Raw genomic sequence first — 25,759 nt, forward strand, 5'->3', positions numbered from 1 at the left:
AGTGTTCCAAAGACTCATGACCCTGAGAGAAAAAATTTCACCTCATCTCTGAGGGGCGACCCTTATTTTTAAACAGTGGCCACTAATTCTAGATTCTCCCACAAGAGGAAACATCCTCTCCACATCCACCCTGTCAAGACCCCTCAGGATCTTATATGTTTCAATCAAGTCACCTCTTACTCTTCTAAACTCCCGCAGATCCAAGCCTAGTCTGTCCAACCTTTCCTCATAAGACAACCCACCTATTCCTGGTATTAGTTTAGTAAACCTTCTCTGAACTGCTTCCAATGCATTTACATCCTCCCTTAAATAAGGTGACCAATACTGTACACATATTCCAAATGTGGTCTCACTAGTGCCCTGTACAACTGAAGCATAACCTCCCTAGTTTGTATTCAATTCCCCTCGCAATAAATGATAACATTCTATTAGCTTTCCTAATTACTTGCTGTACCTGCATATTAGTCTTTTGTGATTCATGCACTAGGACACCCAGATCCCTCTGCAGCTCAGAGCTCTGCAACCTCTCACCATTTAGATAATATGCTTCTCTTTTATTCTTCCTGCCAAAATGGACAATTACACATTTTCCTACATTATACTCCATTTGCCGGATCTTTGCCCACTCACGTAACCTATCTATATCTTTATGTCCTCTTCACAACTTACTTTCCTACCTATCTTTGCTCCAGAGCTTTTCACCCCTGGGGCACAGACTGCAAACTAATGAGCATTTTAGTGGACTGCAGAACAGTTAGACAACTGGGCACCCTGTTTAAGCTGACCATGGAGCAGTCACTGGTGGAGGCGCTCACAGCCCTTTGCAATGTCATTATCCCGGTTTGGACCAGCCTCCCCCATGGTTAAAGCTACCAGTGCAGCCTTGCAGCAGTACAAGAATGCCTGCACCTGAGCTGAAAGCACAGCATGAAGTCCAAGGGGCAAAGCTGCCACCAGTCGGTCAGATGGCATGGAGCAGAGGTTGGTAGGGTTTCAGGCAGCCTTGCAGCGCACTGAACTCTGGTCATGTAAGTGGTGGCCAGCACTCTCCAGGATGCATTAATGGGCCTTCAGACTTAACCAAGAGAGGTTCTTAGAACACCCAAGCTAACCCACGTTTCTTTCTCTTTCATCCTGCAGGAAGGTACATCAGGAGCATGGAGACTGGTGAACTAGCTGCATGCTTCATGACATACAGAGAGTAAAGATGGCAGAGAAAAGTGCGACAGAGGCTCCTGTTGCACAGAGGGAGGAGAAGAACCCTCTGGAAGAAGGGGGCAGCCGGGGCTTCCACACACGCCACAGCGAGCCATCGCTGGTCGGTGCCTAGCTAGACCCAAGGTCTATATATGACAGCTCTCATTCCTGCAGTTGGCTGAGAAACAATGTCATTCAAAGACTGCGCAGGTCTAGGAAACTGGTCGGTAACATCTGCCAGCTACTCCAGGATTTGGCACCACAGATACACGGAGGGCACCCAGTGCCAGTGGCCGTGAAAGTGACTGTGGCGCTCAATTTTTAATCCAGTGGTTCCTTTCAGGGTCCCACAGGTGATCACTGTGAGATATCACAAGTCTCCAACCGCAAATGCATCCATGAGGTCACGGATGCCATCTTCACGAGGGCACACAACTTGGTGCATTTCGCTCGCAACCAAGAGAGCCACGATGCAAGAGCGATTAGATTTGCCCAGATCTCAGACCTCCCACAGGTGCAGGGTGCCATCGACTGCAATCACGTGCCGCCCAGATCTCCATCACAACACGCAGTCAATTATGTCAACTGCAAGGGCTTCCATTCGCTGAATGTGCAGCTGGTCTGCAACCACCACAAACGCATCCTGAAGGTCTGTGCATGGATTCCAGGGAGTGGCCACGACTACTACATTCTCAGTCGGTCACAGGTCCCTGACACCTTCCAGGGTCCACAGAGGTTGCAGGGATGGCTTCTTGGGGACAAGGCTACCCACAGAGGACTTGGCTGACGACACCCGTACGGCGGCCTCAGACTGCAGCAGAGCGATGGTATGACAAGGCTTATGCTACTACTCGCAACTTGGTGGAGCAGACCATATGGATGCTGAAAATGAGGTTCTGGTGCCTGGACTGGTCTGGTGGAGCCCTGCAATATAGTCCACAGAGGGCATCACGCATCATCATTACCTGCTGCACCCTTTACAACCTGGCGCTGCAACAGGGGGAGAAGCTGGCTGAGGAGGAGATAGAGGAGCTGGAGATCTCCTCAAATGAGCAGGACCTCGACGGTGAGGAGGTCCTCGAAGGTGACGAAGACGGGGGTGAGGCACTCGCACTGACCAAATGAGGCGGGTGGGTTCGGGAGGCCTTCATAGCTGCTAGATTTGTGAAGGATGATGACGACAAGCAGTGAGGAGACACCATAGATCCTCACATTGCAACTATGTATGTTTGATTCCAGTCTGGCTTATAGCAGCACATACCTTCTGTGATAATGCTCCTGTCTTGGAGACGCAGTGGAGGCCCTAATAGTTGCTCAATTGCAGGAGGGTGATGATGACATGCAGTGAGGACACTCCATAGATCTTCACATAGCCTCTGAGAATGTCTGGTTGAGGGCAGCTCGCTTGCCCTCTGTGATCAGGATCATATCATGGAGATGCAGCCATGACATTTTAAAATCACCTTTGTCCGCCTTCATCATCTGACCTCTTCAGGAGCACAGAGTCATTGGTCACAGATGCTGAAGAGAAGGGGGCCATCCCCACCTTAAAGGTGCTTAGAGCACCCAGAGAGGATGGCGGAACTTGGTGTCGCCTGCCCACACCATTTTGGCAGCAATGACAAGCACCATCCCTAATGACAAGCAGGGATCCCTAATGCATCCAGGGAGTGAAAGGCAGGACCATCACATTGTTGGGAGTTTATTTACAATAGTGAACATTATGTACAAGCGATTAACACCCGTGCCCAGGGCTGTGCGACCACATCTTCTTAACCTTCCTAACCCTGCCTCTATGATTTGGTGCTCCCTGGACATCCACAGTGGAGGTGGAGGCAGCCTACTGACTGCTACATCCTGCCTGTGATGACCTTGGCAGGCATCCTCTGAAGGGCTGAGACCTGGAGGGCCCCAACCTGTTTTCAGGGTGCTGCTGTGTGGCAATGTCACCCTCCTCGAGCTATGGAGCTGGAGCTATTGGGGTCACAGCCAGACATGATTCGGATAGGCTGGACATTCCCAGAGTCACCTGGGTGGATGGTCCCGGGATGTGCACCTACTCAACCTCCTCCCTATGGGTGCCTGAGTGCCCCCGGCTGACTCCTTGAGGAGAAGAGGTAGTTGGAGTGAGATTGAGCTGCCTCGCATCCTTCTCGCGCACACACTGTTGGAGGCCAACTATGGCGTCAGCAATGGGGTTCAGCCCGCGCAGCAGTGCAGGAGTGACATCCTGGACCAAGGTCTCCATGGCGGCCACAATTCTACTAGTGTTAACCTCGGTGTGTTGGCGTGCGGGCGCTATCAGCTCAACCTGAAGGCGGGCGAACTCCTTCATCGTGCCTTGTAATCTGAGGAGTGCGGCGGACATCCCTTCCTGATGTTCCCTAGCTTTCCTTTGCAACTCCAGCAACTGAGACATGACCAAGTCCAGAGACTCGTTACCTGACTCAGACTCAGCAAATTTATGGCCTCCAGCAGTCCTCCTAGTGCTAGACACCTGCGGAGTCCCTGCTGCCTGCTGTGGATCAGAAAGTGCGATGTGCTCACCAGATTGTGATCCCGAGGCTACTCTAAAGCTAGGTCCCACCGAGGTGCATGTCTCTGCACTGGTGGAGGGTGTGGGTGAAGGCTGTGACAGGACTTCAAGGAGGGTCCCTCCAGATTGCCCTTCAGAGGTTTCCTCAGAGCATGATTGGAGGCCCTGGATCGTGGACTCTCTTGGCTGTTTGGCAGATGTGCTTGTGGAAGCAAGGAGAGATAATTAGTGCATGGCAGTGGCCTGTGAAACAGGACACATCACTCACAGCATGGTGATGGATGTTGCAATGCTGGATCCTCACTTAGTTGAGCACCACCAACCTCGCCATCAGTATAGGAACAGTCCAGATACCGGCCAGCTGAGTAGCTCTGTTTGCAAAGTCCGTGAGGTCCTTGATTTCAGGCATTCCTCCACCAGTCTGTGAGCTCTACCTCTAGTGTGCCAGCTTGTCTGGCATGAATACAGGTGGAGAGAGTGTAAGCAGCATGCCTGCCAGGTCAGACGATAAGTATGCCTGGCATGTGTGGGTGGTGAGTGGACGGGAAGAGGACAATGAAGGTGCATGTGAGAGATGATGTCCCTTGAACCAGCAATGAGTGAGGGCCCTGTGGATGTGTGATGGGTTTGTGAGTGTGTGAGTTGAGAGTGATGAGATGAGTGACTTACCTCAGTGGAATGGAGGAGATCATTTATCCTCTTGCAGCACTGGACAGCTGTCCTCTTTTGCAGGGCATTGGAGCTGACCATTGCCTCCCAGCTGGATTGGTGATCTTGCTGCCCATCCTGTTGTCAGAGAGAAGGTAGAGGACATCATGGCGGGCTCCATGGCGTCCAAAAGGTGCTCGAGGGACGCGTCATTAAACCTGGGGGTTGCAGTCTTTTTTGCCTTTCGGGGCCTTGTCTTCCATGCAGCAGTCCTGGGCTGGAAACACCGAGAGATGTGCGTGTGGTTGCACTTTAAATATGATGCCTTATGTGATGAAGTGGTGAGGTGGTGGCGTGGTGGGCGAATGAGAGCCCGCCCCCCTGCCATTGAATCCCAAGGATATATAATTAATGCAGCGGGTTTGGGACGATATGGTGTGAGAAGCTGCCATTGCAGCCGAAGGGTAAAACCTCGTTTTCCCCACCCACTATCCCACTTAGTGCAAATCTGGGACATTTCCACCTGGCATCTCTAACAATGCAGCTCTCCTTCAGTACTGCACTGAAATGTTGGTATGGATTACATGGCATGTCTCTGGAACTGGACTTGAACTCAATTTGTGGCTTTGTCCACTGAGCCATAACGGACACAATAGGCAGAATTTCCCCTGGCTGGTGGAGTAGGTTCTAGGGCGTGCATGATGAGAAAATCCTGGAAATTGGCATCAGGTCAGGGTCCCAACATGGTGCCCTCTTTTCCAGCTCTCCCCAGGCAGGTTTATAAGTGAGCAGGGAACACTGTTGGATCTCATGGGTAAGTAATTAAGAAACGGCTGAGGCAGTTAAGAAGTTCAGACCCGTTTTATCTCTCAATTCAGGATTTCTCAGCCTGTCAGCAAGTCCCTGGGTCACAGAGACAATTGCACAGTAGAAAGAGCTTCCTCAGTGAAGCTGATGAACTGTGAAAGCTTTCATCAGTTACACTGAAGAACTCCGGTGATGGCCAGGTGAGAGTGTGCTGTTCGAAGCACTCCTCCTCTCAGAGAATACTTCCACTCCTCAACAGGTGATTGCCCACTTGATGGAAGACACCTTCATCGGTCTGGCACTTCACTCAGTTTCAGCTGCATTTCCCTGCTGGGAGCAGTTTATGCAGATCCACCTTCCATCTCTGCTGAGGGTCAAAGGCAGGGGGATCACCACTGCCAATAGCTCCAGCAGGAACAACACCAGCAGCAGAATCAACTGCTTTCCCTCAGCTACAAACACGTCCATAAGGCAGAGGAGATGGACACTGAGATCCAGCTGATCGGAGCTGGGACACTAAACACACATTCTCTTGACATGTCTGAGTACCAGTCTCTCAGGAGGATCAGGACTTGCACGGCAGGTTGCCGCTGACATTTGCATCTTCATGGAACAAGGTCTCCTTCCCAGTGGATCATGCGGGCATGCATTACCAGTGGTCGTCAAGGCGCCTGTCAATGGAGGACCATCCCACCAATCCCAACCCCAGGTATCTGTCTGTCACCAAGTTGTGTGCTCTCTCCTGCAAGAGGAGAAAGCTGGGAGAGGTGTGAGTGGTTGTAATGGCTTGTGATGTGGGGAGAGAAGTGGAGGGTAATTGTGAGGCATGGGTACAAGATGGGTGAGGCTGAGGATGAGCAGGAGAGTTGGCTGCTCAGATGGGGATATGAGGTGCTTTCAGAGGGAGGAATGATTGCAGTTGCCGCGTGTTGTCTGAGGAGTGCTGTACAGGAGAGTGCTGGGAAATTCAGTGTCAAAAGTCAGAATTGGCAGTTGACAGTGTTTCATCATTCTCCTGCCCTGTCCTCCTGAGGTCATGGATCCTCTTGATGCACTGTCTCCAGGTTGGAGGAAACACACTCCTGCTGCTCATTTCCTCAGCCACTTCAGTCCAGACTTGCTAGGTTGAAAAGTTGTCCTCTTCGTCCCATACTTGAGAGAGTTTACCTTCCTGCAGTCTCTCAGATCTCACAACACTACCTCCAGGTAAGAGTGGAAGATCTGACGGGCAAGTTTCATCTCCATTCCTGTGGTTGCTGCAGCCTCGAAAATCCAAGTGCTGGTGCATTTTTCTGACTCATTCTGTGGTCGCTTTAAACAGAAATACTTCCTCTGACAGAGTGAACATATTATCCCACCCAACTTCGCTAATTGGCTAGGGACCTAGAGGTGGGATGACAATTAGTTTGCTCTGGTAAAGAGCAACAGCCAGCGCCCAATTCAGTGACTTAGGTTCCAAACCTGAAAATGGTCCCTTCATTCCGGCAGGGACTAAGGTGAGAAGAGTCTGCCCAATATCTCTAGGTAGTCACGGATGCTCGGTCTGTCCCTGGCCCCAGTGAACTTGGCTGCGATTGCTGTCTCTGTCAGTCTAAGTCATATTCAATCAACAGTTGGTATTGGCCTGGACCTTGGCACAGTTGGACCATTTATAAAGTCTCAAACTAATCATCTCTTTAACAGGCTTCCTGAAGGAGAGAATCTCTCTGCAACAGAGGTCCACTGTAACAGGGCTCCTAATATTGGATTCTAATTCCAAACTTCCATTTGTGCGAAAGGAGTCTTCACCAGTGAGACTCCATCATTGTAAAAAAGTTTGTGAAACTTCCTCTTTGAGAGGGGTCCAGCCAGGCTTGACCCCTTCCCTCTTCAAGTGAAACATTTGCCAAGTTAGGTGACTAAATAGAAAAAAAACAAGTGACATTACTGAAGAGAAAGTGGGGTTTGTTTGATCTGTGATTGCATACAAAATCCCCTGCTCCCTTTGTGAGAGTAAAAACTTCCCCCAATGGATAAGTCACACTCTATGTGAAACAACAAAAGTTCCCGTTTTTATATAGTGGCTTCACAATAGTAAAAATGTCCGAAGGTGCTTTGTGGCAGAGTTATCAGACAGGATTTGACACTGAGCCACGTAAGGAGATATTTGACTTAAATGCAGGGGGAATGATTAAGAAGTTTTCAGATGATCCAAAAATTGGTTTTGCAGTTGATAGTGAGGGAGTAAGCTGGCGACTGCAGGAAGATATAATGGACTGGTCAGGTGGCAGGAAAGTGGCAAATGGAGTTCAATCTGGAGAATATCAGGTAATGCATTTAGGGAGCACAAACAAGGCGAGGGGATTCACAATAAATGGTAGGATACTGAGAAGTGCAGAGGAACCGAGGGACCTTGGAGTGCATGCCCATAGATCTCTGAAGGTCACAGGACTGGTGCCTTCAGGACTGTAACCCAGTACCAGAGGGTGATGGATGCTGTCAAACTGTACCCCAATACAGGCAACGCTGAAAACAGAAAAATTGCATAAACCATTACTTTCAGGAGAGGAGGGAAGAGCACTGGAAATTTTGATACAACACAAACTTTAACTGAAGTGGAGGATAGGGGTTGGAGCCCTTGGTGCTGCTTCAAGATCAGACTCCCTGGCAGGGAACATGACCAACTCAAATTTTCCCAGTAAATCTCCAGCTCTAAAACTCTCCTCACTTCGTAAGCTGATACAACAGTGTAACACAATATAAAAATATCTGGTTCTATCCATGGATCACAGATGCTGAGAGTTACGAGCTCAGGAGGGAAATGAGACCATGAGCAAAACTCAAGCATAGGAGCAGGCGCTATTTAATCCGATGCCATCACACCTGGGATCGTAAACTTCAAAGGAAGGCTGTGTGATATTTCTCTGTCCTTGGCAGTGATGGGAAGGCAAATCCTATGTTAACAGATGTATTTTACATTTGATCGTAAATGGTTAATTAATGCAAAGCTGGAGGGTGCCATCACAAACCTCCGTGCTTGTTCTGTCGAATCATGCTGAGAAAACATTTTATAAAACTGATGTTTCTCACTGATCAGAGCAACTTGATCTTCAAAAAGAAACAAAATGTTTTAGTAAGATATACAATAATCCATTGATCAACCATCATTGAATATCTGTCCTGCCCTCCAAAACGGCACACTCTTTCTAAGTTGCAAACAACAGAGGAATCTTTAGTACATTTTAAAAAGAATTATTCAAATAATCAAACTTTATAATATATGGAAATAAATGATTATTGTTAGATTTAAGGTGAGATTTAATAGAGGCGCTCAAAAACATTAAAGATTTTGATAGACAAGAGAAGGAAAAACTGTTGCCATAAATCAGAGGACGCACATTAATGAAATTAACAAAAAAACCAGAAGGGAAACCTGTTTTCAATGCTGATCTGGAATACGCTATCTGAAAGGGCGATGGAAGCAAGTTTGACGTTAGTTTTCAAAAGGCAATTTGGATAAATACTTGAAGGGAAAAGAATTGCTGGGCTATGGGAAAAGGGTAGGGGAGTGGGACTAATTGGACAGCTCTAACAAAGAACAGGCACAGGCTTGATGTGACGAATGGCTTCTTAGATCATCTTATGAGTCTACATTTTTTTTTAATTCATTCAAGGGATGTGAGATTCTCTGGCTGGGCCAGCAGTTATTTCCCATCCCTAATTGCTCTTGAGAAGATGGTGGTGAGCTGCCTTCTTGCAGTCCATGTGCTATAGGTACACCCACAGTGCTGTTAGGGAGGGAGTTCCAGGATTTTGACTCAGCAACAGTGAAGGAACGGTGATCCATTTCCAAGTCAGGATGGTGAGTGACTTGGAGGGGAACTTTCAGGTGGTGGTGTTTCCATCTATCTGCTGCCTTGTCCTTTTAGATGGTGGTGGTTGTGGGTTTGGAAAGTGCTATCTAAGGAGCCTTGGTGAATTCCTGCAGCGCATCTAGTAGATGGTACTCACTGCTGCTACTATGTGTCAGTAGTGGAGGGAGTGAATGTTTGTGGATGTGGTGCCAATCAAGCGCGCTGCTTTGTCCTGGATGGTGTCAAGCTTCTTGAGTGTTGTGGGAGTTGCACTCATCTGGGCAAACGGAGAGTATTCCATCACACTCCTGACTTGTGCCTTGTAGATGGTGGACAGGCTTTGGGGAGTCAGGAGGTGAGTTACTCGTCGCAGGATTCCTAACTTCTGACCTGCTCTTGTCACCACAGTATTTATATAGCTAGTCCAAGTTCAGTTTCTGGTTAATGGTAACCCCCAGGATGTTGATAGCAGGGGTTTCAGTGATGGTAATGCTATTGAATGTCAAGAGGTGATGCTTAGATTCTGTCTCGAGTTTTAGACGTTCCCATTCACTTCTGTGGATGGCAATCTGGTATTTTCATTAAAACCTCTTGGTAAATGTAGTGATGTTTTTATATTTGTTATATTTGCCTCGGAAAATGGTCAAGGAATGTTGATAGTTTCATACCCTTATGCCCTCACCTCAATGAATTTCGGGCTCGGCATGATGCTGAACTCTTCTTCCGCCGTCTTCGTCTCCGGGCTCACTTCTTTGGGCAGGAGTCCTCTCCCAGTTCAACGGATCCTTTTACCCATCTCCAATATTCTCCCTCCACCTGGACCCCTCCCTCTGGATTCTTACCTTCTCTTGATCTTTTCGTTGAGAACTGTCGGCGCGACATTATTCGTCTCAATTTCTCTGCTCCTCTCACCCATTCTAACCTGTCTCTCTCTGAACTTACTGCACTCCATTCTCTCAGGTCCAACCCTGACATTGTCATCAAACCCGCTGACAAGGGTGGTGTTGTTGTCTGGCGCACTGACCTCTACCTCGCGAAGGCTGAGCGTCAACTCGCAGACACTTTCTCCTACTTCTCCCTGGACCACGACCCCACCACTGAACATCAAGCCATTGTTTCCAGGACTGTCACTGACCTCATCTCCTCTGGGGATCTTCCTCCCACAGCTTCCAACCTGATAGTCGCGCAACCTCGGACGGCCCGCTTCTATCTCCTACCCAAAATCCACAAACAGAACTGCCCCGGTAGACCGATCGTCTCAGCTTGCTCCTGCCCCACAGAACTCATTTCTCATTATCTTGACTCCCGTCTCTCTCCCCTTGTCCAGTCCCTTCCCACCTACATCCGTGATTCCTCTGACACCTTACGTCACATCAACAATTTCCAGTTCCCTGGCCCCAACCGCTTCCTCTTCACCATGGAAGTCCAATCCCTCTACACCTCCATCCCCACCAGGATGGTCTGAGGGCCCTTAACTTCTTCCTCGAACAGAGGCCCGAACAATCTCCATCCACCACTACTCTCCTCCGTCTGGCTGAACTTGTTCTCACGCTGAACAATTTCTCCTTCAACTCCTCTCACTTCCTCCAAATAAAAGGTGTGGCTATGGGTACCCGCATGGGCCCCAGCTATGCCTGTCTCTTTATGGGGTATGTGGAACATTCCTTGTTCCAGTCCTACTCCGGCCCCCTTCCACAACTCTTTCTCTGGTACATCGATGATTACTTCGGTGCCGCTTCGTGCTCTCGTCGGGACTTGGAAAAATTTATTAATTTTGCTTCCAATCTCCACCCCTCCAACATTTTCACGTGGTCCATCTCTGGCACTTCCCTTCCCTTCCTTGACCTCTTTGTCTCAATCTCTGGTGATAGACTGTCCACCAGTATCCATTACAAACCCACTGACTCCCACAGCTACCTCGACTACAGCTCCTCACACCCCGTTTCCTGTAAGGACTCCATCCCATTCTCTCAGTTCCTTCGCCTCCGTCGCATCTGTTCCGATGATGCTATCTTCAAAAACAGTTCCTCTGACATGTCCTCCTTCTTCCTTAACCGAGGTTTAACACCCACGGTCGTTGACAGGGCCCTCAACCGTGTCCGGCCCATCTCTTGCGCATCCGCCCTCACGCCTTCTCCTCCCTCCCAGAAACATGATAGGGTCCCCCTTGTCCTTACTTATCACCCCACCAGCCTCCGCATTCAAAGGATCATCCTCCGCCATTTCCGCCAACTCCAGCATGATGGCACCACCAAACACATCTTCCCTTCACCCCACCTATCGGCATTCCGTAGGGATCACTCCCTCCGGGACACCCTGGTCCACTCCTCCATCACCCCCTACTCCTCAACCCCCTCCTATGGCACCACCCCATGCCCACGCAAAAGATACAACACCTGCCCCTTCACTTCCTCTTTCCTCGTCGTCCAAGGGCCCAAACACTCCTTTCAAGTGAAGCAGCATTTCACTTGCATTTCCCCCAACTTAGTCTACTGCATTCGTTGCTCCCAATGTGGTCTCTTCTACATTGGAGAGACCAAACGTAAACTGGGCGACCGCTTTGCAGAACACCTGCGGTCTGTCCGCAAGAATGACCCAAACCTCCCGGTCACTTGCCATTTTAACACTCCACACTGCTCTCTTGCCCACATGTCTGTCCTTGGCTTGCTGCATTGTTCCAGTGAAGCCCAATGCAAACTGGAGGAACAACACCTCATCTTCCGACTAGGCACTTTACAGCCTTCCGGACTGAATATTGAATTCAACAACTTTAGGTCGTGAGCTCCCTCCCCTATCCCCACTCCCTTTCTGTTTCCCCCTTCCTTTTTTTTCCAATAAATTATATAGATTTTTCTTTTCCTTCCTATTTCCATTATTTTTAAATATTTTAAAATCTTTTATGCTCTCCCCACCCCCACTAGAGCTATACCTTGAGTGCCCTACCATCCATTCTTAATTAGCACATTCGTTTAGATAATATCACCAACTTTAACATCTATGTGTTCTTTTGTTGTTGACACCTTTTGATGATCTGCTTCTATCACTGCTTGTTTGTCCCTACAACCACACCCCCCCTCCACTTCTCTCTCTCTCTCTCTCTCCGCCCCCCCCCCCACACACCTTAAACCAGCTTATATTTCAACTCTTTCTTGGACTTGAACTCAAGTTCTGTCGAAGGGTCATGAGGATTCGAAACGTCAACTCTTTTCTTCTCCGCCGGTGCTGCCAGACCTGCTGAGTTTTTCCAGGTAATTCTGTTTTTGTTTTGGATTTCCAGCATCCGCAGTTTTTTTGTTTTTATAAGGAATGTTGATATGTTGGTAGATTCACAAATAGACTAATTGCCTCTGATTACAGCTTCCAGGCATCACTGCTAATGATTGACAAAGAGTCACCAACAGTGCAAGAGACAGGCAGACTGTGAGGCTCAGTCACAAGGAACTGGAGTGTCAGTCTGGAGGTACATGTCAAACCACAAATGAGGTTAAGCAAATATTTATTCCTCTAATAATGGTGAATGATGCATCTCACATCCCAACCCATCCCGTGCTTGCCCCTTGGTTAAAATGAGCCCCACTAAGTCTACAACTTCCTTTCACATTTTAAAGGCTTGGAATAATGCCCCTTTTTACATCAGGAACAGATTGGGGTCATTTGGCTCCCTCATTCTCTGCCTCACCTCCTGTATCCTCCCCAGTCATCACCTCTACAACTCCCTCAGCTTCTGATGTGGCTCTGTCCGTCCCTCTGTCTGCTCCCTTCCCTCAGCCTCTGCTCCTTCATTTTGCACTGCTCCCTCAGTCTCCACCTCCAGTCCGCCCTCAGCCTTCATCCCTCCCTCTGTCTCTGCCCCTCCCTCAGGAATTGTAAAAAGGGCTGCTGTTTCACTATGCACTGTATGGCCCAACAGGAATTGTGCCATTTTGGCCTCTTCCTTAGTCTCATGTCAGTCTCCCCCTCCCTCCATTTCTCCCTCAGTTCCATCCTTTTAAGCTTTAGGTTATCAGGTTCGCTTTGTCCAGCGACCGTGAGCTGCGCCTTTGATATTAACACATTAGTTGGTGCTTGAAACAATATAGGCAGAGAGACTAATTAACTGAACAAACACTATTGGAACGAAGAGCAGGATGCTAACACAATGCGTACATCTTCAATCACCTCCAGCTCTAGTCTTCCTGTTACCCAAGTAGCCCACGCTGTATAGCGATTGGTCGATACAGTCACATGGTCAGTTAACTACATTCTCTTAAAGTTACGTAGTACTCCTCTTTACCACACTTTCTCTTCCTAAATCTTTCTATCTCTCTCTCTTACCGGTCCTTCTTTGCCCTCTTCCTTCACATCAATCCTTTTACGCCACCTTTCCCAGCTTCCTAGGAGCAGAAATAGGCCATTCAGCCCATCTAGTCTGCCCCGCCATTCAATTAGATCATGGCTGGCGATCTACCTCAATGCCACTTTCCCAGACGATCTCCATATCGCATGCTTAATGATTCCACAGTCCTCTCTCTGGGGTAGAGAATTCCAAAGATTCACCACCTTCTGAGTGAAGAAATACCTCCTCATTTCAGTCCTAAATGGCCTGCTCCTTATCCTGAGACTATGTCCCTTGGTTTTAGATTCACCAGCCAGGGGAAATATCCTATCTACATCCACCATGTAAGAATTTTAAAAGTTTCAACGAGGTCACCCTTCATTCTTCAGAACTCTAGGGAATACAGAATCAGTCGCTCCAATTTCTCTTCATCAGACAATCCCACCATCCCAGGGATTAATCTGGTGGACCTCCGTTGCACTCCGTATATGGCAAGTATATTCTTGCTTACATAAGGGAACTAAAACTGTACATAATACTCCAGGTGAGGTATCACCAAGGTTCTATACAACTATTTTTTTATTCATTCATGGGATGTGGGCTTCGTTGGCTGGGCCAGCATTTATTGCCCATCCCTAGTTACCCTTGAGAAGGTGGTGGTGAGCTGCCTTCTTGAACCGCTGCAGTCCATGTGGTGTAGGTACAGCCACAGTGCTGTTAGGTGTTAGGAAGGGAGTTCCAGGATTTTGACCCAGTGATGGTGAAGGAATGGCGATATTTTGCCAAGTCAGGATGATGAATGCCTTGGAAGGGAACTTCCAGGTGGTGTTGTTCCCTTCTATCTGCTGCCCTTGTCCTTCTAGATGGTAGTGGTCGTGGGTTCGGAAGGTGCTGTCTAAGGAGCCTTGGTCAATTCCTGCAATGCGTCTTGTAGATGCTACTGGGCATCAGTAGTGGATGGAGTCAATGTTTGTGGATGTGGTGCCAATCAAGCGGGTTGCTTTGTCCCCTGGATAGTGTCAAGCTTCTTGAGTGTTGTGGGAGTTGCACTCATTCAGGCTAGTGGAGAGTATTCCATCACACTCCTGACTTGTGCCTTGTAGATGGCGGACAGGCTTTGGGGAGTCAGGAGGTGAGTTACTTGTTGCAGGATTCCTCGCCTCTGACCTGGTCTTGTAGTCACAGTATTTATATGGCTAGTCCAGTTCAGTTTCTGATCAATGGTAACACCCAGGATGTTGATAGTGGGGGATTCAGTGATGGTAATGCCATTGAAAGTCAAGGGGAAATGGATCAAATGTGGCCTTGACGTCAAAGGCAGTCACTCTCACCTCACCTCGGGAGTTTGGCTCTTTTGTCCATGTTTGAACCAAGGCTGTAATGAGGTCAGGAGCAGAGCTGCTCTAGCAAAAACCAAATTGACGTCAGTGAGCTGGTTATTGGTAAGTAAGTCCTGCTTGAAAGCAATGTTGATCACCCCTTCCATTACTTTACTGATGATTGAGAGTAAACCGATGGGTGGTATTTGGCTGGGTTGGATTTGTCCTGCTTTCTGTGTACTGCACATACCTGGGAAATTTTCCACATAACTTGGTAGTTGCCAGTTTTGTAGCTGTACCAGAACAGCTTGGCTAGGGGGCGCGCCAAGTTCCGGAGCACAAGTCTTCAGTACTATTGCCGGAATGTTGTCAGGACCCATAGCCTTTGGAGTGTCCAGTGCCTTCAGCCGTTTCTTGATATCACGTGGAGTGAATCAGATTTGCTGAAGACTGGCACCTGTGATGCTGGGGGCCTCTGGAGGAAGCCGAAATGGATCATCCACTCAGCACTGCTGGCTGAAGATTGTAGCAAATGCTTCAGCCTTATCTTTTGCACTGATGTGCTGGGCTCCTCCATCATGGAGGATGGGGATATTTGTGGAGTCTGTTGTTTAATTGTCCAGTACCATTCATGACTGGATGTGGCAGGACTGCAGAGCTTAGATCTGATGCAAAAACAGAAAATGCTGGAAAATCTCAGCAGGTCTAACCAGCATCTGTGGAGAGAAAGACAGAGTTAACATTTAAAGTCCATATGTCACCCAATCTGTGTTTGGTCTCTCCAATGCAGATATCACACTGGGAGCAATGAATGCAGCAGACCAAATTGAAAGAGGTACAAGTGAAGCGCTGCTTTATCTGAAAGGAGTGTTTGGGCCCTTAGATGGTGAGGAGGGAGGAGGTAAAGGGGCAAGTGTTGCACCTTCTGCAATTGCATGATAAGGTGCCGTGGGAGGTGGGTGATTTTGTTGAGGGTGATGGAGAAGTGGACCAGGGTATCCCAGAGGGAATGGTCCCTACAGAATGTTGACAGGGGTTGGGGGGGGCTGGGGGGGGTGGTGGTGGTAAAGGGAAGTTGTGTTTGGTGGTGGCATCATGCTGGAGTTGGTGGAAATGGTGGAGAATGATCCTTTGAATGAGGAGGCTGGTGGAGTAAATGGTGAGGACAAGGGACACCTTATCATGATTCTGGGAGGAAGAGGAAGGTGTGAGGGCAGAGGCATGGGAAATGGCTCGGTCACGGTTGAGGGCCCTGTCAACCACAGTGACTGGGAAGCCTCGGTTAAGGAAGAAGAATGACATGTCAGAAGCGTCATTTTGGAAAGAGGCATCATCGGAACAGATGCGACGGAGACGAAGAAACTGAGAGAATAGGATGGGAGTGCTTACAGGAAGCAGGGTGTGAGGAGCTGTAGTCAAGGTAGCCGTGGGAGTCGGTGGGCTTGTAATGAATATTGTTGGACAGTCTAACATCAGAAATTGAGACAGCAAGGTCAAGGAAGGGAAGGGAAGTGTCAGTGATGGGCCATGTGAAGGTGATGGAGGGGTGGAAATTGGAAGCAAAATTGATTAATGTTTCCAGGTCCAGACAAGAGCATGAAGCGGCACCGAAACAGTCATCAATGTACCGAGAAAAGAGTTGTGGGAGGGGTTCTGAGTAAGACTGGAACAAGGAATGTTCCACATACCCCATAAAGAGACAGGCATAACTAAAGCCCATGTAGGTACCCAAAGCTGCACCTTTTATTTGGAGGAAGTGAGACAAGTTTTAGGAGAAATTGTTCAGTGAGAAAACAAGTTCAGCCAAACGGAGGAGAGTGGTGATGGAAGGGAATTGTTCGGGTCTCTGTTCAAGGAAGAAGTGGAGAGCCCTCAGGCCATCTTGGTGGGGGATAGAGCTGTAGAGGACGTCCATGATGAAGGAGAGATGGTTAGGGCCAGGGAACTGGAAATTATTGATATGACATAGGGCACCAGAGGAATTGTGGGTGTAGGTGGGAAGAGACTGGGCAAGGGGAAAGAGAATGGAGTCAGGTTTGGAAGAATTTAGTTCCGTGGTGCAGGAACAGGCTGACACAATCAGTCTACCAAGATAGTCCTGTATGTGGATTTTGGGGAGGAGGCTGTCCGGGGTTGGGAGACTATGAGGTTAGAAGCTGTCGAGTGAAGATCTCCAGAGGAGATGAGGTCAGTGACAGTCCTGGAACTCGAGACTGGGCATCATTGAGGCGCAGTGGGCCATCAGCTGACAGTCAAGACCTTTGGTCTGTCCGCAAGCATGACCCAAATTTTACTATTGCTAGCCATTTCAACACACCATCCTGTTCTCATGCCCACATGTCCATCCTTGGAACAGCTTGGCCTGCTGCAATTTTCCAGTGAAGCCCAATGTAAACTGGAGGAACAGCACCTCATCTTCCGATTAGGCATGTTACAGCCTTCTGGACTTAACACTGAGTTCAACACCTTCCGACCATGAACTCTCTCCTCCATCCTCACCCCTTTTTTATCCCCTTTTCTCAAAATTCATTTTTATTTTTTTATCCATTTATTTTTATTTATTTTCATTTTTTATCCCTGCTTTATATCCTATTTCCAATCTTTCTTTATTCCCACCACCATGCACTCCCCCAACCCACCCCCACTAGGGCCATTTGTCACTTGTTCATGTTGTTCTTTTCAGAGTGCTTACCCTTGTCCTGCTATTATCACATTCTGCTTTCTGACCTGAATGCCACCATCAGCATCTCCTTTAGCCAGTTCCACCCCATTAATGCCCCTTTATCCTTTTGTTCATGACATCTTTGTCAATCTCTTCTTTAACCTCTGTCCAGCTTCACCTACTCCACCCCCCTCAAACAGTATAAATTTCATCAGATTTTTACTTCTACTTAGCTCTGAAAAAGCTATGGACTTGAAATGTTAACTCTGTCTTTCTCTCCACAGATGCTGTTAGACCTCCTGCTGAGTTTTTCCAGCATTTTCTGTTTTTGTTTCAGATTTCCAGCATCCGCAGTATTTTGCTTTTATCTTAGATTTGATGCGTTGGTTGTGGGATCGCTTAGCTCTGTCAATCACTTGCTGCTTATGCTTTTGGCACCCAAGTAGTCCTGTGTTATAGCTTCACCAGGTTGACAACTCATTTTTAGGTATGCCTGGTGCTGCTCCTGGCGTGCCCTCCTGTATTCTTCATTGAACCAAGGTTGATCCCTTGGCTTGCTGGTAATGGTAGAGTGCAGGATATGCTGGGCCATGAGGATACAGATTGTGTTCAAGTACAATTCTGCTGTTTCTGATAGCCCACAGTGCCTCATGGATGCCCAGTCTTGAGTTGCCTAATCTGTTTGAAATTTATCCCATTCAGCATGGTGGTAGTGCCACACAATACGATGGAGGATATACTCAATGTGAAGGCGGGACTTCATCTCCACAATGACTGTGCGGTGGTCACTCCTACCAATACTGTCATGGACAGAAGCGTCTGCGGCAAGCAGGTTGGTGAGGATGAGGTCAAGTATATTTTTCCCTCTTGTTGGTTCCTTCACCACCTGCCACAGATCCAGTCTAGCAGCTATGTCATTTAGGACTCGGTCAGCTCAGTCAGTAGTGGTGCAACCGAGCCACTATTAATGATGGACATTGAAGTCCCCCACTCAGAGTACATTCTGCACCATTGCCACCCTCACTGCTTCCTCCAAGTGGTGTTCAACATGGGGGAGTACTGATTCATCAGCTGAGTGAAGTACGTGGTAATCAGCAGGAGGTTTCCTTGCCCATGTTTGACCTGATGCCATGAGACTTCATGGGGTCCGGAGTCAACGTTGAGTCAATGTTGCAGCAAGACATCTTTACTCCAGTACTCAAATCCCCTTATAGTGAAGGCCAATCTCACACCATTTAAGAAATATTCTGTCTTTCTGTTTTTTCTACCAAAGTGATTAACTTCAAACTTATTCACATTATATTCCATTTGCCATGTTCTAACCCATTCACTTAGCCTGTCCAAGTCCTCTTGAAGCCTTAAAGATTTCCTTTAACTTTTCTTGGATGGACAGTGATCAACACAGACCAGGACCAGACAGCTAGTGTTAAATCCTGCAAATTGAGGATGTCCAAAGCAGATTAGGCACAACATGTCAAATAAATTTACAGCTTCTGTTTCACTTGTGAATGAATCCGGGCTCAGCCTTTTTGAACTAGGTTTCAATGTTATATTTTCTACCAGAAGAACTTTCACCACTAATGAATTTTAATGCCCGTCATTCTCAGAAGCAGAATTTTGCTAACCTTGTGGTATTTAGCAGATGGTTAGAGAGATCTTTCCTTCAGGATTCAGAGGGTCACAGGGATTTTTGTCAAGAATGTGTTTTTTTTAATTAGCAAGTTTGCTGAGATATACAGCTGGAAGATAGAAGCAGACCTTTAACCCTTTGTGTGCTGTACAAAAATCCATACACCAGATTGCAGGCAACTCCACTTATTTCATTTCAGCACATTATAGAATCCTCAAATTCAGGGATAAGTGCACAGAAATTGATTTTTTTTTCTATTTTTGACATGGAGTTTACAGCAAAGAAACAAAAAAATCATCCCTGCAGGTCTATACCATATTTATTCTCCACATGAACCTCCTCCTATCCCTCTTCATCTCATCCCATTAGCATATTTTTGCCACTGAGCATTACATTTTAAAGAAAACTGCATCAGATACAACACAGAGTTAGATAGAGTAAATCTCCCTCTACACTGACCCATCAAACATTCCCATTGCGGGTGCAGCATGGGTTATAGACAAAGTAAAAAACGGTGATTACAGATCTGATGGAGACAGAATTGCCCTACTTTAGTCCATCAAATGTGACAGAAAGCCAAATCTGGTCATGTCATTCAGGTAAAATTTAAAAGCCCTGTAGCAGAGAATCATCCCAGTGTCCTAAAATAACATTATTTTGTAATATTCGTTCATGGAATATGGGCGTCACTGGTTAGACCACCATTTATTGCCCTTCCCTAATTGCCCTTGAGAAGGTGGTGCTGAGCTGCCTTCTTGAACTGCTGCAGTCCATGTGCTGTTAGGGAGGGAGTTCCAGGATTTTGATCCAGTGACAGTGAAGGAACGGCGATATATTTCCAAGTCAAGATGGTGAGTGGCTTGGAGGGGAACTTCCAGGTGGTGGTGTTCCCATCTATCTGCTGCTCTTGTCCTTCTAGAAGGTAGCGGTCATGGGTTTGGAAAGTGCTGACTGAGGAGACTTGGTGAGTTCTTACAGTGCATCTTGTAGATGGTACACACTGCTGCCACTGTGCTGTTAGGAAGGGAGTTCCAGGATTTTAACACAGAGATGATGAAGGAACAGCAGTTAGAGAAGGATGGTGTGTAACTTGGAGGGGAACAATGGTCACTACATTTAAAATAAATAAATTATGTGAAACATTTTTCAATATTTCAAAACTATAAATATGAGTTATTATTAAATATAAGAATTATTAAATGTAGAAACCATGGTTTAGAAAGAGATTAGAGGGCAATCTCTCAGCGTAAACCACTAATTTCTCAGACACCCTCATTCTCAGAGGAGGTGGACAGATAGAGATGATCAATAGAATAGTTTGGCCTATCCATGGATCTATGTCCATATAAGTTTCTCCCATGGAAGGCAAGTGATCAACATTAAATAACAAACAGAACACAAGGATTGCTGTGTCCTGTACACTATCCAGGAGATGGTTTCTGCAAAGGGCAGCAAGCCGGTATTCAAAATCATAAGCGATTATCCAAAGTCATAAGGGGACGGGACAGAGTAGATAGGGAGAAACTGTTCCCACTCATGAGAAGATCAAGAATGAGAGGGTACAGATTTAAAATAAATGGCGAAAGAAGCCAAATCGATATGAGAGTACCTTTTCACACAGCGAGTAGTTAAGGTCAGGAACACACTGCCTGAGAGTGCGGTGGAGGCAGCTTCAGTGGAAGCATTAAAAAGAGAATTAGACTGTTATCTGAAAAGGAAAAATGTGCATGTGTTATGCAGAAAAGGCAGAAGAATGGCACTAAGTGAGTTGCTCATTCGGAGGGCCGGTACAGACACAATGGATCAAATGGCCTCCTGCTGTGCTGTACCAATTCGGTGAATCTGTAATTCAGTGAATAGTTTCATAGAAGCGACACATGAGTTGGCCACTCAGCCCATTAAGCCTGGTGGTGCTAGTTCTTTAACTGGAGCTGTCTCCACTAATCCCATTTCTCTTCCCTTTCCCTGTACACTTTTACATTCGAACACTTATCCAATTCAATTTAAAATGTTAATCTCTGCCTCAGTGACAGTCCTCCAATTCTAATATCCCACTGTTCAAAAGATAATTACGTCCAACTTTTTTTCATTCATCAAGTAATTGTGGGGCAGTGTGAGCTTATTCACTTTGGACCTAAGAATTTTTTAAGTGGTGAGAAGCTAGGAACTGTAGATGAACAGAGATATTTAGGGGTCCAAGTACAGAAATCACAAAGCTAGTGGACACTTATAACAATAATAAAGGCATATGAGATGTTAGCCTTTATCTGTAACGGGCTGGAATATAAAGATGTGGAATCACAGAATTGTTATGGTGCAGAAGGCCATTCAGCCCATCATGTCTGCACCAGCTCTCCAGATGAGCATTATGATGCAATGCAATTCTCATGCATTTTCACCATAAACCTGCACATTGTCTCCGTTCAAATAATGCCCTCCTGAATGCCTCGGTTGAATCTGCCTCCACCACACTTCCAGGCAGTGCATTCCAGACTCAAACCACCCGCTGTTTGAACAAGTTTTTTCTCACATCACATTTGCTTCTTTTGCAAATCACTTTAAATCTGGGCCCTCTCATTCTTAATCCTTTTACGAGTGGGAACAGCTTCTCCCTATCTACTCTGTCCAGCCCCCTCATGATTTTGAACACCTCTATCAAATCTCCTCTTAGCCTTCTCCTCTTCAAGAAGGACAGTCCCAACCTCTCCAATCTATCTTCATAGCTGAAGTTTCTCATCCCTGGAACCATTCTTGTAAACTTCTTCTGCACTCTCTCCAATGCGTTCACATCCTTCCTAAAGTGTGGTGCACAGAACTGTACACAATACTCCATCTGATGTCTAACTAGTGCCTTATATAAGCTCAGCATAACCTCCTGGCTCTTGTACTCTATGCCCCTATTGATAGAGCCCAGGATACTATATGCCTTATTAACTGCTCTCTCCACCTGTTCTACCACCTTCAATGATCTATGCACATAAACATCCAGGTCCCTCTGCTCCTGCACCCCCTTAAGAATTGTACCCCTTATTTTATATTGTCTCCCCATGTTCTTCCTACCAAAATGCATCACCTCACACTTCTCCGCATTGAATTTTATCTGCCACCCATCTGTCCACTCCACCAACTTGTCTATGTCCTTTAGAAGTTCTACACTGGCCTCCTTACAGTTTACAAAGGAAGTTATGTTACAGTTGTACAGAGTTCTGGTAGGCGATATTTAAAATATTGTGTTTACACATCAAGGTTGATAAATGAAGAAGCTTTATTTAGGCTAAGCAAAGAAGGTTATTGAATTTCCAACTCTGGCTGGACATATTCCTGGAAGTTTCAGCACACAACCTCCTGTCTCCGGCAGTCAAACAGCATTTTCACTCCATCTCCAATTGCGGAGGGGTGGAGGGAGAGAGAGAGAGAGAGAGCAAGAGCGTTCAGAAGAGAGGTGAGAATCGGAGAGGGGAGACAAGAGGGGTGATTGGGGGATGGTGATCAGGAGCAAGAGGGAGTATAATTGGGAAAAGTGGTGGGGGGCACGATCAGGATCGGGAGGGTGGTGTGATTGGGATAAGAAAGAGGGCAGTCACTTTAAGGGCCCCTGATAGGCCACATGTAGGACTGTTTTGCTTGAATATTGTGCTGGGGCCTCACACAGATGTTACATCCACCATTTGACTATACACAAAGTCTAACCCTGTTTCAGAAGTAAACCAGAGACACTGTTCTCTCTTTTGTCCTTAGGAGGCAGTTCAGCCTCTGAAAAATGGGCTCTGTACGGTCAAATTTCTAAGCCAAACACTCTCCAAGTTATGTCGAGGATGGTAAATTACACAGTAAAACACTATAGTCATTAACTGTAAACACACTGTTTGTAAACACTGTTCACAGGTTACTGCTGCTTCTCATTTCACATTTCACTCCCAGGACTTCTGCCTTATTGTGATATTTCACTCTCCTTTCTATCTTTTCTGGGTATGGGTTCCACATTTCTACCTCTAATTTCCTATCCTTCTCTCCAGATCTATCATCCTTCCACCCACAACCCAACGGGGAGAAGGCAGGAGAATGGGGTTGAGAAACTTATCAGTCATGACTGAATGGCGGAGCAGACTCGATGGGCCGAATGGCCTAATTTCTGCTCCTATGTCTTATGGTCTTAAGTCACTGTCCAGACTATGATAAAAGCAAAAAAGTGCGGATGCTAGAAATCCAAAACAAAAATAATAATTTACTTAGCTCTGCTGAAGAATCATAAGGACTCGAAATGTTAACTGGCTCCTCTCCGCAGATGCTGCCAGACTTGCTGAGTTTTTCCAGGTATTTTTATTTTCTTTTCACTGTCCAGACTACTTGCATCAGTCTCCTCCTATTCCTGCACTGAGAGTCATGGCCAGCAGGTGGGGCTCCCGCACCTCCCTCTGAAACCAGGACAATCCATTCACTGCAAGGAATATATCAGCTGACAGAGGAGGAGGAATTCAGGCATTCACATACACTCACACACTCACTCTCACCCTCATACACTCACTCTCACACACACGTGCACTCACTCTCAAACACACTTACACACCCACAGAGCTAAGCAATCCCACAAGCAATGGATCAGATAAATGCTCTGCATTCCTGCCACATTCAGTCAGGAATGGCGGTGGACAATTAAACAACAAACTGAGGAGGTTCCATAAATAGCCCCATCCTCAATGATGGAGGAGTCCTGTACATCAGTACAAAAGATAAGGCTGAACTGTTTGCAACTATTTTCAGCCTCCTCCTGAGGTCCCCAGCATCACAGATGCCAGTCTTCAGCCAATTTGATTCACTCCATGTGATATCAGGAAACTGCTGAAGGCACTGGATACTGCAAAGGCTACGAGCGCTGGCTATATTCTGAAGACTTGTGCTCCACAACTAGACATGCCCCGAACCAAGCTGTTCCAGTGCAGCTACAACACTGGCATATGGCCAGCAATGTGGAAAATTGCCCATCAGTCTACTCTCGATCATTGGCAAAGTGATGGAAGGTGTCATCGACAGTGCTATCAAGCAGCAGTTGCTCAGCATGAACCTGCTCACTGACACTCAGGGTTCTCCCAGAGCCACTCAGCTCCTCCCAACCTCATTACAGTCTTAGTCAAACATGGACGAAAGAGCTGAACTCGTGGAGTGAGAGTGACTGCCCTTGACATCAAGGCAGCATTTGACCGAGTGTGGCATCAACGGCCCCTAGCAAAACTGAAGTAAATGGGAATATAGGAGGAAAATTCTACACTGGTCGGAGTCATAATAGCACAAAGCAAGATGATTGTGGTTATTGGAGGTCAATCATCTCAGCCCCAGGACATTGCTGCGCAGGAGTTTCTTAGGGTAGTGTCCTAGGCCCAACCATCTTCAACTGCTTCATCAGACCTTCCCTCCATCATAAGGTTAGAAATGAGGATGTTCGCTGATGATTGTATAATGTTCAGCACCATTCGCAACTCCTCAGATACTGAAGCAATCCATGTCGATATGCAGCAAGACCTGGACAACATTCAGGCTTGAGCTGATAAAGTGGCAAGTAACATTCACGCCACACAAGTGCCAGGCAATGACCATCTCCAACATGAGAGAATCCAACCATCTCCCCTTGACATTCAATGGCATCACTATTGCTAAATCCACCACTGTCAACATCCTGGGGGCTACTATTGATCAGAAACTTAACTGGATCAGCCATATAAATTCTGTGGCTACAAGAGCAGATCAAGGACTGAGAATTCTGTGGCAAGTAACTCACCTCCTGACTCCCCAAAGCCTGTCCACCATCTACAAGGCACAAGTCAGGAGTGTACTGGAATACCTCCGCTTGTCTGGATAAGTGCAGCTCCAACAACACTGAAGACACTCCAAACCATTCAAGACAAAGCAGCCTGCTTGATTGGCATCCCATCCACCGACTTCAACATCCACTCCTTCCATCAGTGATGCACAGTCGCAGCAGTGTGTACCATCTACAAAATGCACTGCTGCAATTCAACAAGTGTCCTTTGACAGCACCTTCCAAACCCGCAAACTCAATCACCGAGAAGGACAAGGGCAGCAGATGAATGGGAACATCACCATCTAAAGGTTCCCCTCCAAGCCACCCACCATCCTATATATCGCCGTTCCTTCACTGTCGCTGGGTCAAAAACCTGGAACTCCCTCCCTAACGGCACTGTGGGTGTACCTACACCACATGGGCTGCAAAGGTTCAAGAAGTCGGCTCACCACCAGCTTCTCAAGGGTAATTAGGGATGGTCAAGAAATGCTGGCCTAGCTGGTGATGCTCCACATCCCATGAAAGAAAAAAAACACATTCACTCATACACACACATCCACACACACTCATACAAACACTCCCACATGCACTCAGGCACACTCACTCTAAGCTGATAGCCTCTTAAGCGTCCTTTTTAACCTAAAATGGCTGAGGCATTATCAGTGTGAAACACAAAGCCAATTTCCAGGCACTGAATAAACATCCTTTGTGGAAGACATCGTGGAGAGGTAAAGTCATGGAACAAGTAATATTGCCTTGCTGAAGTGCATAGCTCATTCTGCTGTTTAACATCTGACTAGCAGGCAACACCAAAGGAACTCTGGCCCAGGTTGGACATATGCCCACATGCACACACGCTAACCTGCATAACATTTACACACGCATGCACTCGCTCACAACAAATGCACACATACATGCATACATGCACATACATTCACACTCATACAAGCATACAAGTGCACCGTTATTCCCACACACACGTATAAACTTCTGCAGAAACAGACACACACACAAA

General features: G+C 47.0%; 1 protein-coding gene across 4 annotated transcripts in view; it reads right to left on the bottom strand.

Annotated features, from left to right (window-relative positions):
* Positions 1-25,759, bottom strand: part of naif1 (nuclear apoptosis inducing factor 1) — an 82,729-nt gene that overhangs the window by 5,408 nt on the left and 51,562 nt on the right. The window contains exon 5 of one of the 4 annotated variants that reach the window (XM_041209742.1): positions 23,262-23,385. The exons of 2 other annotated variants lie outside the window; for them this stretch is intronic. In XM_041209742.1, the coding sequence (XP_041065676.1) occupies positions 23,268-23,385 (118 nt within the window). In that variant the 3' untranslated portion in view covers positions 23,262-23,267. Of the gene's footprint in view, positions 1-23,261; positions 23,386-25,759 lie in introns of those variants that run through there. One more of the 4 variants, XM_041209744.1, reaches the window with a different exon arrangement.

The sequence above is a fragment of the Carcharodon carcharias genome, chromosome 17, assembly GCF_017639515.1.
Source record: "Carcharodon carcharias isolate sCarCar2 chromosome 17, sCarCar2.pri, whole genome shotgun sequence".
NCBI classification, from domain to species: Eukaryota; Metazoa; Chordata; class Chondrichthyes; order Lamniformes; family Lamnidae; genus Carcharodon; species Carcharodon carcharias.